The sequence below is a fragment of the Eublepharis macularius genome, chromosome 4, assembly GCF_028583425.1.
Source record: "Eublepharis macularius isolate TG4126 chromosome 4, MPM_Emac_v1.0, whole genome shotgun sequence".
Lineage (NCBI taxonomy): Eukaryota > Metazoa > Chordata > Lepidosauria > Squamata > Eublepharidae > Eublepharis > Eublepharis macularius.
In genome coordinates, this window is record NC_072793.1 from 68,720,600 (window position 1) to 68,734,398 (window position 13,799).

Genomic DNA, 13,799 nt, shown 5'->3' on the forward strand with positions numbered 1-13,799 from the left:
AAAACTCTCCTATATGTCACATATAATCTACATGGAAATTTCAAACCTATTACTGTGCTAGAAACTTATATAATCTCAGAACACACTGTAGGACACAGTGTTACTGTCAGAGAAAATATTATGGGGCAGTTTGTCATAATAGGTTGAGGAAAGACTAATTTCCTCTTAAAGACTGCTGATGTGTTAAAATACTGGGCCACCAACAGTGGTAAATAAAATTGTAATACTAAAATAAAGTTGACGAAATGCAGACAAGATCTAAAAGCAGTCTTTGTGAGCCCCCGTAGGTCAACAAGGCAAGAGGCAGCTCCAGGACACCAAACCCACCGCCTTCAAACATGGAAGAATCCCAACAGAGCATATCCCAATCCTGTACTTTCTGCCCCCTACAGGTGCCTTCAGGACACCATATCAGAACTCATATTCCTTGACCAGAAGATGGAGGACTGGTCGTCAATGGGAGGGGGCACACCACAGACCTCCTATGCCAGTTTCAGTTCGACAGTGCCTGAACTCACCTCCGAGGGCGAAGTGAAAAACAAGGGCACTGATATCTCCACTTTGCATAGGTGCTGTGCCCTTGTGGTGAACTAGGTTCAACCCAATTTATTTAAAGCCTTCACAAGGATAACCAAGGATTCACACCTAAGCATGTTTATCAACAGGGCTTACTTTCATGCAAGTGTGTCTGGAATCAGTGCATAAATTGAAGGGGGAGCTGATACATTACCGCAAAGGAATTAGGATAACATACTTTAAGGTCTCAAATAAGGAGCAATGAACTGTCAGTAACAACAGATTACTTCAGTGGGAAAGTACCAGTGTCACATCTCTACCAATTCATAGAGGCTGTCACTCGACTTTGTCTCCAGGTACAAAATGTACCTGGGATAGATGAGGAAAGGATTTGTGAACAGTTCCTCAGGAAGACCCAGTGCTTCCAGATAGCAGGATTCATTAGGGATCAGAACTAGTGCCTGAGGTGGATCACTAGTGCCTGAGGTGGATCACCAGGCCACATCCTCAAGCAGTTCAGGCCAAAAAAGCGCTGGGTGAGTTTTAATACAGGGAACAGTATGCCATCCAGAAAAAGACAACTCTTCTGACAGTCTCACTTAGATAAGAAAAACAGTGATAGTACAACCACACTGGGATAACCACATCACTTGGCTCTTGCCACTGTATATTCATCATGACTTAGTAGTCATTATTTGCTCTTTTTAAAAAGTACATTATAAAACAAATAGGACCCTTTACAAACACCTATATACAGCAAAAGAAAATCCTATTCATGTAAGTGGCATTTATTAACATTCTGCTATATTTACAGTTTTAACATAATAAAACTCGGAATTACTGCTTTGCAGAAAGCATGGAAGTGCCTATTAATCTATATTCAACTTCGTCAGAAATTAGAAAAAGCAAGTACAGCTATGTTAGGGACTACCTCGAGTGCTAAAATCAACACAAACAGTGGTGCTTTCTGATTTTACACCATGCAGCAGCAAAATCTTTGCATGTGACACCACCAGCAAGAGTCACTATTCAAAATTTGCAGTATCAAAGTAATATGGGCTGCAAGGTTAAGAATGCGTACTACCAAACGCTAATACTTGTGCCACATTCTCAGCAATATTCTTTCAGGACCATACCTTTAAAACATTCATATTGTGCCTGTAGGTTTTACTTCCAAGTTGTTTTCAATTTATTTTAACAACAGATACACACTATGTGCAGAAATACAGTCAAAACATTTTTTCTAAAATTCTTAAAACATCCCTTCACAATGGCCAGCATTATTACATATCTTACGAGAACATATTCAAAGTTCATTTTTAAGAACAAAAAAGCAAGACTGACCCCTTCTGGTTACAGGGCAATAGCTCATGCTATTTAAATGACTACAAATACTATATAAGGCATTATTAGTAACATCACAGACTTGATTGCAAGAGCCATTTCAAACATCAGCCACTAATGATTCAATCAATGATTACAGGAGTTCTGCATTAAACTATTAAAATTTTACATCTAGAAACAAACAGAAAGAAATGCTTCTCTTTTTCAACAGTACTTTCTTTTAAAGCAGGTGATTATTTTTCTTCCGTTTTCAGAACCTTGATTTGCTTCCTGTAGGTGTCCACTTGCAACTTGAGGGAGGATTTATTAATGCAAGGAGATGTTGCCAGAAAACATCTGTATTAGAAGGACATGGAAACAGCAAAAGTATAGTTAGGGCTGTTATTTTAGCGACAGAACGATGTTGTTCACAAAGAGCTTGGGGTACTAGGAAGTATTTTGGCACATAAAAAAAATCAAGAGAACACAATTATGCTATTGTTTACTTATCTCTATGTCTCCAGCCCCCCCCCCCCCACTACAACCCCCCCATTACCATGTTTTATTCTGACCATGGTTGTTGTGGGTTTTCTGGGCTGTATTGCCGTGGTCTTGGCATTGTAGTTCCTGACGTTTCGCCAGCAGCTGTGGCTGGCATCTTCAGAGGTGTAGCACCAAAAGACAGAGATCTCTCAGTGTCACAGTGTGGACAAGGTGTTGGCAGGTCATTTATATCTACTCAGGAGGGGTGGGGTTGAGCTGAGTCATCCTGTAAGAGTTTCCCAGGGTGTGGAATGCTAATGGCGGGAGGCTTTACTGTATCCTGAGGAGGTTCTTTTGCATATGGATTGGTGCTTGATGTGCTAATCTTCTCCGCAGGGCTATTGTCGGGTGTAGAGTGTTTTGTTAGCCTGGTGTTTTTCAGAACTGGAAACCATGCTCGGTTCATTCTTAAGGTTTCTTCTTTCCTGTTGAAGTTTTGCTTATGCTTGTGAATTTCAATGGCTTCCCTGTGCAGTCTGACAAAGTAGTTGGAAGTGTTGTCCAGTATTTTGGTGTCCTGGAATAAGATACTGTGCCCTGTTTGTGTTAGGCTATGTTCAGCCACTGCTGATTTTTCAGGTTGTCCAAGTCTGCAGTGTCTTTCATGTTCTTTTATTCTTGTCTGGATGCTACGCTTTGTGGTCCCGATGTAAACTTGTCCACAGCTGCAGGGTATACGGTATACTCCTGCAGAGGTGAGGGGGTCTCTACTGTCTTTTGCTGATCGTAGCATCTGTTGTATTTTTCGGGTGGGTCTGAATACTGCTTGAAGGTTATGCTTTTTCATAAGCTTTCCCATCTGATCAGTAATTCCTTTGATATATGGCAAAAACACTTTTCCTGTAGGAGACTGTTTTTCCTTGGTTGTTTGATTCATCCTGGGTTTGATTGCTCTTCGGATTTCATTTCTGGAGTAGCCATTTGCCTGAAGTGCATGGTTTAGATGATTAATTTCCTCATTGAGAAAGTGCGGCTCACATATCCGTCTTGCTAACTTTCAGTTAGGTCACAAGGTCTACAGGAAACCAACTCACACTGATCGGTACTTACACAAATACTCCAATCACCACCCCCGACAGAAAAGAGGCATAATGAAAACATTAGTGGATCGCGCAAGACGGATATGTGAGCCGCACTTTCTCAATGAGGAAATTAATCATCTAAACCACGCACTTCAGGCAAATGGCTACTCCAGAAATGAAATCCGAAGAGCAATCAAACCCAGGATGAATCAAACAACCAAGGAAAAACAGTCTCCTACAGGAAAAGTGTTTTTGCCATATATCAAAGGAATATATACAAAACAAGGGAATCTGCCCGGATAGTGATGAATCACAACAAACAAACAATTCCGGGAATATATATTTAACTATCAATTTTTATATTTTTATATAGTGCATAAGTGCAAAGTGCAAGGTGTGGTACATAATTATACGCAATAATAAATATTCAATAAATACAATAAAATTCTGATCTCTCTGTCTCAACATGCAATAAATACAATAAAAGTACAAAATTTTATCCTGATTGTTATGAAGTTATTTTTCGAAGAATCAGTGTCCATAGGCCATATAAGGTGGAAATGTGGCAGCATACAAAATTCCATATATAGAGTTCCAATTAGCCACCATTGCCTAATTACCATTGAATGACTACACCAGTTGGTGAATAATTTGTGAAACTGCTTGTTTGCTCTAAAGGTGCTGCTTTGCTTGAGCTCTAAAGGTCTCTCTGTTGCATTAATGGCTAGCAGTAAGTTATGGTCTTCTGCAAAAATCCTGTTGCAGTATATTCATTGAAAGCAAATTCCAAAGTGGGGATTGGATTATTTCCTGAACTCTGCCAACAGAGGGGAGGAGAGGCAGTTACATAACCTGTCCACATTTATTGTGCCCATGAAGAAGTATGTTATACGAAACGGGAATTGTATAAATATGCACGAATAATCCCGTCAGCACTCTTGGAATTATCTTTAGTTTGGACTGGAGCTTCCCAACACCTGCTTCTTAACATCTGCATTGGAACTCTATATATGGAATTTTGTATGCTGCCACATTTCCACCTTATATGGCCTATGGACACTGATTCTTCGAAAAATAACTTCATAACAATCAGGATAAAATTTTGTACTTTTATTGTATTTATTGCATGTTGAGACAGAGAGATCAGAATTTTATTGTATTTATTGAATATTTATTATTGCGTATAATTATGTACCACACCTTGCACTTTGCACTTATGCACTACATAAAAATATAAAAATTGATAGTTAAATATATATTCCCGGAATTGTTTGTTTGTTGTAATATATCAAAGGAATTACTGATCAGATGGGAAAGCTTATGAAAAAGCATAACCTTCAAGCAGTATTCAGACCCACCCGAAAAATACAACAGATGCTACGATCAGCAAAAGACAGTAGAGACCCCCTCACCTCTGCAGGAGTATACCGTATACCCTGCAGCTGTGGACAAGTGTACATCGGGACCACAAAGCGTAGCATCCAGACAAGAATAAAAGAACATGAAAGACACTGCAGACTTGGACAACCTGAAAAATCAGCAGTGGCTGAACATAGCCTAACACAAACAGGGCACAGTATCTTATTCCAGGACACCAAAATACTGGACAACACTTCCAACTACTTTGTCAGACTGCACAGGGAAGCCATTGAAATTCACAAGCATAAGCAAAACTTCAACAGGAAAGAAGAAACCTTAAGAATGAACCGAGCATGGTTTCCAGTTCTGAAAAACACCAGGCTAACAAAACACTCTACACCCGACTATAGCCCTGCGGAGAAGATTAGCACATCAAGCACCAATCCATATGCAAAAGAACCTCCTCAGGATACAGTAAAGCCTCCCGCCATTAGCATTCCACACCCTGGGAAACTCTTACAGGATGACTCAGCTCAACCCCACCCCTCCTGAGTAGATATAAATGACCTGCCAACACCTTGTCCACACTGTGACACTGAGAGATCTCTGTCTTTTGGTGCTACACCTCTGAAGATGCCAGCCACAGCTGCTGGCGAAACGTCAGGAACTACAATGCCAAGACCACAGCAATACAGCCCAGAAAACCCACAACAACCATCGTTCTCCGGCCGTGAAAGCCTTCGACAATACATTTTATTCTGACCGTTTCCCTGTCCCTTTCCCTGTGCTTTTCATACACAAATTTATCAATAAAGCTTTTCCTGGTGAGGCAGAAGAGCAGCGTGGAAATGAACAGCAACCTTATTTCCTCTCCCTTGGTTATTCTATGTTAAGTTTTACATATTTTAAACCAATATAACCCCACCATCACCATCTGGGCTACATTAAAAGCAAAAACTGATAATATTTCCTTTGTTTAACCAAGCAAAATGCATGAAAAGAATTTCCACCATTTGTCCTAATAGAGGACCTGTGCCTTTAATCACTGAATGAAATGCAATAATTCAATTAATACTATACATAAAAGCCAGCCATAATGGCAACGACTCACTTTTGATCCTGGCGCAGGCACACTGAGGTGCGCATGCACCAGTTTAAAAAGAGAGTTATTACCAGCAGCCATCTGAGGGGCCATGGAGCCAGCGGGGAGACGCAGCACGGGGGATCCCCCACCTCTGCGGCAGCTGTGGCATCACACTGTGCCTCCCTGACAGCTCCGTGACCCCTTAGAGGCCTGCTGGCAGGGAGGCACAGTGCAGTCCTGAAGCCACAGCGGCAGTGGGGGCTATGGAGCCAGCAGGAAGGTTAGCACTGGGGAGCCCCACCTGCCCGCCTCTGCAGCAGCCAGCACGGCCCTCCCAAGGCCCCACTGCTAGAGCCCGTTGTATTTATTTTTACAACAGGCTCTGTTGCTAGTTGATCATAAACTGCTGCACCAGTTGAATTTTGCCTGACATACAGCCTTTACTTAAAAGTTTTAAAATCCTTTGTCAGGTATCTCTATTTATAGACAAATTATACAATTACCATGAAATACAGCTCAAAGGCACATCTTAAAAGTGATAATTTGAGTGTTCACTACAAAAACAAAAAAATTCTAGTCTTGATAGCTATGCAAATATTAAGCAAGATTCTGGAACTAAAAGACAAGCAGAAAAGAAATTAATATTTTCTTCTCCCCCCTAAACTATTTCTAAACTCATTTTAACATCAGAGGGGCTGATTTAAAATTTCTCACATCTGGGATTAACCCTTCCAGAATAAGATTGCTGTGGACTACATATAATAACTAACTGTGGTTTAGGTATCCACTATACTCATGAAAATATTGTGTTAATTAAGTGCCCATGAATTGCAAAACAATGGTTCATCGCAATACTTCAAATGAGAGCCTTCATGAACAAGCCACGCACACTTCTGTCTGAGGACATTACTTTGGAAAGTTTTGCCACACAAGCACAACAGATCAGCTTTCACAACACAATTTGTGTTCTTTAGTAAGCCACCGTTTTTCAATTTGAGTTTAAGACACATTTAGCTAAATTTAACAATATTGAGTATATTCAAGGTATTTAAAATGCCTTCCTCTCAAGTCTTATTTGTTAACTACTATTGGTCTGTAAAGCCTTCGATTCCTATCAGTTAAGTCTTAGAATCATAGGACTGGAAGGATCATCTAGTCCAACCCCCTGCAAAATGCAGGAAATTCCCAAATACCTCCCCCCCACACATGCCCAGAAGATAGCAAAACTCTTATGTTTTGCATGACATGAATCACTTATTCTCGAAAGCTTATGCTACAATAAAATTGGTTAGTCTTAAAGGTGCTACTGGACTCTTTTTGATTTATTTAAACCAGACTTCTTCGCAAAAAAATCTTTTTTTAAATTCTAAAATAGCAAAAATACTGGAGTATTGCATGTATGTCTTTAATAAGTTTCAGTCCAAGCAAAAAAAAGATCATGAAGCTTTAAAAAGGAGTTAGTGCCAAGCAAACTTAAGCACTGTTCTTGATGGATAGTTGGGGATTAAACCCAGTTCTAGGCAATCTTGTGTTTTACAGTGTTGGCATCCATGTCACCTAGCTATTCTACTTAAGCACATATTTTTAATTGATTTTAATAGGTAACTCAGACTGAGAAACTATGTTAGGCACTATCTAGGTTAAAATAGACTAAAAAACTACCACTTAAACACTTGATCAACTTCCACTACCACTTCTTTGTAAAGAAGTTATGCTTTTTGAATGGGCTGGTGCCAATGTATCTGATAACCAAGGTTAAGGCAGGGCACAGGAATGCATGCCTACACTGTACACCTCCTACCCCTTCCCAAGCCCTTCTCATACTTAGAATTTTACTTAGTTTAGGTTTGTCTCATTTCTGTTCTAGACTTAATCAATGTTACCATCAACTAAGATGTGTTTGTTAAATCTTAATGCCTCCCTTTTAATACGGTTAAATCTTTCAGCCACTTTTGGAACAGTATGTCTGTCAGACAGGGGTTAACCTGTCTGGCATAGAAGGCAGAAGTTACATAGTTGCAGTTTAATGTCTGACAGGAGTCAGCCTGTCAGTTATAGAAGGTAGGGAAGTTACATAGTTACAGTTTAGTTTTCTAGTGTTGAAAGGCTGTCAAAGCCAAGAATTCCATTCCATAGGAAAACGGAGGGGCAAGGAGTATAGTCAGCATGGTTACAGTTAAACAGTCATTCTCTGCAATTGCCTTATGTTAGTTGGTTGTACTGCGATTCCTGAATTTTAAAAAATCCGTTTACTGAATCTGTCTCTGCCTGATCTGATCTGTGTGGATATTTTTGGGAAGATCTATGGAACAGAAACTGACAATCTCATACAGGAAGAAGAATACATTTAAATCCAATCCTTAGAAGACAACAGGGACTCTGATTATTAGAGGCTTATGTGAATTGGAGGGAATTGTGCTAGAGAAAGCCTTTCATTAATATACTCGGTTAGAAGTTTGTGAGTCTTCTTCCATCTAGCCTTCCTATTAGAGAATCAGGCAAATTGGATGGCAAAAATGCTTTCTTTCAACTGCATTTAGCATAGCTTTGTCTTTTCTTGGACTCAGTGGACCTGGCCATGCTAATTCACACTATGTAAACTTTAAACCTGGACTACTATAATATGCTGTTCACAAGACTGCCCTTGAACATAATGTGGAAGCTGCAATTGGTTTAAAATGTAGCAGAATGTTTTCTAACAGGTTAAGAACTTAACAAGAGTGCTGCTGTAGCAGATAGGTGGTCCAATTAGTCCAGAAACCTCAAACACCAGCTAACCAGTTGCCTCAAGGGCCAAGAGAGAAGGCACAGAGGCCTTCCCTTTAGGTTGTCCCCTAGAGCCAATATTCAGAGGTTTGTGGCCTCTAAATATGGAGGTTTCCTTTAGCAACCATTGGGACTCATCCTACATGAATCTTTCGAACCCCTTTTTAAAACCACCACTGCTCATGGCCATCACTACCTCTACTGCCAGTGAATTCCACAATTTAATTAAAAAATGAATAATAATTACTGTTTTGTCTGTCCTGAATCTAGTGTCCATCAAATACACATGATGACCTGAGTTCTAGTATTATGGGAGAAGGAGAAAAAGTTCTGTCATCCATTTGGTCTACCGCATGCAATGTATGCTTATCATCTCAATTTTAGAGATGTTGCGTTGGTTGCCAATTTGCTTCCGCTGCAATTCAAGGTGCTGGCTTTAACCTTTAAAGTCCTTCATACCTGAAATATTCTTTCTCACCTCATATGAGCCTGCAGAGCAGCTTCCACTCAAGGATTTTTAATATTTCTAACATATAGAATATTTTCAACATGCAGAACAGTGAGAACTGTCATGACATAGTGGTTGACAGTAGTTGCCCCTCTTCCGTGGAATGTGCAGAAATAAAAAACAGAAACCGCTTTGGTTTGACTCCATAATATTGCACAATATTGTAGGGAAACGGGGGTGGGGGTGGGACACAACATTTCCCAAAAGCACTGAGCTCAGGGCAGATACCCATGTAGAAAACACCTGGATCATGGTTTGTCACATGGAAATAAGAACAAAGCTACAATTTTACATACACGGAAGCTGAGAGTAAGTCTCAGCCAAGCTCATCTTCTTGTACCATAAATAAGTAATAATCACAAAGAACCAAATGGCTCTGACTCAAAAAAGCTAAAACCAGGAAAGAAATGGAAAAAAAAAATTACTGGTTCCAGCCTAAGCAATTGAGCAGACATGGCTGTACGAATGGTCTTTTTGCACTAGCATTAAAGGGATTTAAGATCAGGTTTGTATTTCAGTGTAAATTTAAGATCTAGGACTACAGAGGGCTTTCCTTAGCACAAGCTCTGCTAAGGAAGTAAAGTATCCTAACCACAGAGTGTTACTTTTTTATAGCTTTTTCCAGTTCAAGTGTTCTAATGTGGTCAGTTCCAACTGCATTTCTGACATGGTCCATGTTGTCATAGTTTTCTGAAAAACAGCTTCACCATTGCTAAAGAAATCTTCATTCTGTGTGTGGTCTAGCTATGCATCTCATTAACTTCTGGAAGGCAAAGCAGGCCTTTTACAGCTTGTGTGGTTACTGTTACTAAACAGAAAAATGGGGAAAGACAACTAAGGTACAGTTTTTAAACGATGCATGTTTTAACAATATACAATTTAAAGTTTCATTTTGCTACTACTGTCCTGTGCAGAATATATCCAAGGTTTCTCTTGGATAAATATTTGTATTTAATGCCTCTACGACAGTGTTGCTCAAACATTTTGAACTCTGGACCCCCTTTCTAACTATATTCTAACTATATTTTGGCCTTTCAACCGTATGTCTGGCAGATCAGCCCACAAGGGTTCTCAAAGAAAACTATGTGGATGTAGCCTCTTGATGCACATTAAAGACTCTTCTTAGCAGATGTGTTATCACTTACTCAGTTATGCTCACTCTCTCTCTCTAGCTACAGTTTCTCTCATGCACTGACCCCAGCACTGAATTCCGTAAGAAGGTCCAAACCCACACTATTTTGGCACTTGGCATCCATCTTGAAAGGGGGAGGCAGCACAAAATTGCCTGTGACAGGGGGCAGGAGAGCATGGAAGGACTTGCGTGCATTTTAATATTTCTGATGGGTGGTATCAGTCTGTCTGGGACACAGATGGACTCAATCACATTTCCCTGTATCAGAGATGTATATCAGAGTTGGTGGCAAAAATGAATATGGCTACCAGGACAGCTGTTCATTAAAGTTTGCTGCGACATAACTTTTTGCCTCTCTGATGATTTTGACAATAGTGGACTCTAGTCTACAAAAGATTATGTCATGATAAAGGTGTTAGACTTTAAAGTGTCACAGGAATCCTTGTTGTTTCTGATCCCCTGGTCATGTTGCAATCCTCTCAATTCACCTTGGGAGCCACCTCATACTCTGAACTTAGGCTCTGATGAGGCCTCATCTTGTATTTTGTTTATTTACATTATTTACACTCCATTTCCCTCACTGAGACGCAAAGTGTAAGTCAATATGATCGAGTCCAACAGAGCTAAAGCAATGTTGAAACAAAACATGAGTAAAGTAAACAATGTGGAACTATCCAGTACTAGCAAACTTACAGCAACAGGCAGTATGCAGTTGTATAGTCTGCTGTCCCTATCCCTTTACCCTCTCTTTCTCCCAAACACTACCCAGATTCCAGTGAAAGGAAAAGCAAAACAAAATTGACATGTTTGTACCTTCAAACTGTATTGATTAACCACAAGTCAAGGGTCTGTAAGCGATCTCATGGGAGAAATTTAAGGATACCTTAGAAATCTCTCTGTACCTACCAAAACTTCTTCAGTGCTAAGGATTTAATTTTCAGAGTCTTATGCAGTCTGATTTTCCCTACCCCTTGCTTTTCCCCTCCGCCCGCCTTTAACTGACACTCAACTGTTTCCACAATTGCAACCCTTTTCAGTCCTTATTAGGGCAGATTTTGAGGATGTCCTCCCCCATTTGGTTAATTTACCAGCTCACATTTTCTTTCATATCTGGGAAGGTAGAGATCCCTCTTTTGTCTATGGATGTCCCTGTGATTGTGCTCCCATCATGCAAACAATGGCAAGCTAGTGTATAATTAGATATTGCAATTAATAAAATTGTCTGGACATACCTAAGAAACTGTTGGAAAGCAGCTTATAAAAGAAATGCAAATTGGGAATTTCCTAAAATTAGAAAAACATAGAAGAATTTCTACATCAAATTACTGTTTTATTACAATAGCTTATAATTGCCCACAAAATATAACCTTGGGGTCAAAACTTTTATGTGATTTTTTAGGACATTTGTTCAGCTAAAAATTCATTTTTCGGGGGAAGGGGGGGACATAAAAATGCAATGCATACCTATTTCAGATATTAATTCTGGCACAGGTGGTGCTGTGTGCTCACAATGTTTACTAGCATGGGAAACTTCCCTGCAGCTGGCTTTGTAGGCCTGCTAATGTTCTAGGTAAAGAAGAGCTTTCAGAAAGAGATGTTACTTACATGGCGACCTGCAATGGAATCAGCAGAACTTATTAAGTTCAACTAGTGCTAGGATTAGAGCACTGGTTATTTACAAATAAATAAAAATTAATCTACAAGGTGAACAAGGCACAATTTCCAAGTTTTTGTCAAGCAAAGGCAAAAAAATGGAATTACAGCAGACTCACTAGAGTATTACCTTTAGTAAATAAAGAGAACTCTAGTCCTGGGAAGAGTGGAAAATGAATCAGGCATCTTCCGAACTTTTGCATAATTGATAAATCCTCTGAGAAACAGGAGGAAGCCTAAAGAGAAAGCACACAATCATTTTTAAACATTTTTTTCTTCCAAGGTCCAAAGCCCATCTTGCACTTTACATATTAACAAATCTATCCAATTACTTTCAGTCGAAGAAAAATATACATAGAGCTGCACATGATTACAAATTTTGAGAATCAGCATGGTGTAGCGGTTAGAGTGCTGGAGGAGTATTTGGGATGACCCAAGTTCAAATCCTTGTTCTATCATGAAATCTTGCGGGATGACTTTGGGCCAGTCACATACTCTCAGCTTACCCTACATCACAGGGCTCTTGTGAAGATAAAATAAAAAAGGGGAGAATGATGTAAGCTGCTTTGGGTTCCCACTGGGAAAAGAGGGTTATATAAAATGAAGTAAATAATATAAATAAACTTATTTCCTTTGTTTACAAATAAAACCCTTCTTTCCACAAATATATCTAATTTACTATCATCTGTAATTGTTTTAGAATAAGTCAACATCAAGTGGGCCACCTGTTGCCCATATATTATGCCTTTATTTTTTCTCTGACTGGGAAAACTGGAAGCCACATGAGTCAGGAAAATGGTGGATTAATCCTCCTCCTCTTGACCATTTATCAGTTAAAAACAGATGTAGTTGGCTCTGAGTTTGCCTTTTAAAAAATACCCTCCTATTAAACACTGATTAAACATTGCAGAGCTATCCAGCATAATTTTTGTCTTTCCTAGGTAATCACAGTTAAATCAGACTCCATAAGCATATATATATATTTTAATATATTTTTATTTTCACAGCCTTTTAGGATTTTTATGCTACCGTGTCATGTTATTTTTTCTTATTAATGAATGCATGTGTGGTTTTTAATATACACATTAAATGCATTTTTATACACACAATATTGTTAGACTTTGAGAGTAAAATCTGAGAATGCAGGATTTAAACATAAATAAATATGAGGTTAGGATTATTTATATATTTGGCCCAACATCAATTTGCACTTGCTAACCCTAAATCTCATTTGCTATTCTCTTCCTCATTTATTCAGTTTGGAGAATTCTTCACAATCCACTTTGGATTTCATCATCCTGAACTGATTTATCTTCTCTACAACCTCATCTCCTTCAATACTCTTTTTACAACTTTGTCGCATAGCTCCTTTGTCTCCTTGGCTGGTTTACTTTATTAAATATTTAATATACTTAAATAAATGTGGTCTGTTTATTTTTGTGCCTTTACAATTTGCTACTCAAATTCCTATTTTGCTTTCCCTGCTTTTGTGTTTACACCCTGCTTTTCTCTCCAATGGATACCTAAAGCAGTTTACAACATTGTTCTCCCTTCTTTTATCTCCACAACAGCCCTGATAGGTTAGGCTGAGAGAATGTGACTGGCCCAAGATCACCCAGTGAGCTTCTAGGACAGAGCAGGGTTTGAATCTGGATGTCCCAGATACCAGTCCAACACTCTAGCCCCCAGTAAACCATTAATTATGACAGAAGATATGTTGTTTTTGGTTTTCCTAATTTTGGCTAGATTTACACTTCTTCAAGGAAGCCTTCTTGCCTGGTATCGTTTCATACTGCTGTTTAATCAGGTGGGCATCTTCTTGTTTGTTCCCTTTTACTCCATGGTATGCATACTATGGCTTTTAAATAATCTCCAAACTTCCTAAAGAGATCT

At 39.2% G+C, this 13,799-nt stretch overlaps 1 protein-coding gene across 1 annotated transcript in view; it reads right to left on the reverse strand.

Moving 5' to 3' along the window:
- Nucleotides 1-1,288: 1,288 nt before the first annotated feature.
- Nucleotides 1,289-13,799, reverse strand: part of NDFIP1 (Nedd4 family interacting protein 1) — a 58,527-nt gene continuing 46,016 nt past the window's right edge. The window contains exons 7-8 of the mRNA XM_054976483.1: nt 12,037-12,142; nt 1,289-2,196 (exon numbers count right to left, since the gene is read on the reverse strand). Of these exons, the coding sequence (XP_054832458.1) occupies nt 12,039-12,142 (104 nt within the window). The 3' untranslated portion in view covers nt 1,289-2,196; nt 12,037-12,038. The remainder of the gene's footprint in view (nt 2,197-12,036; nt 12,143-13,799) is intronic.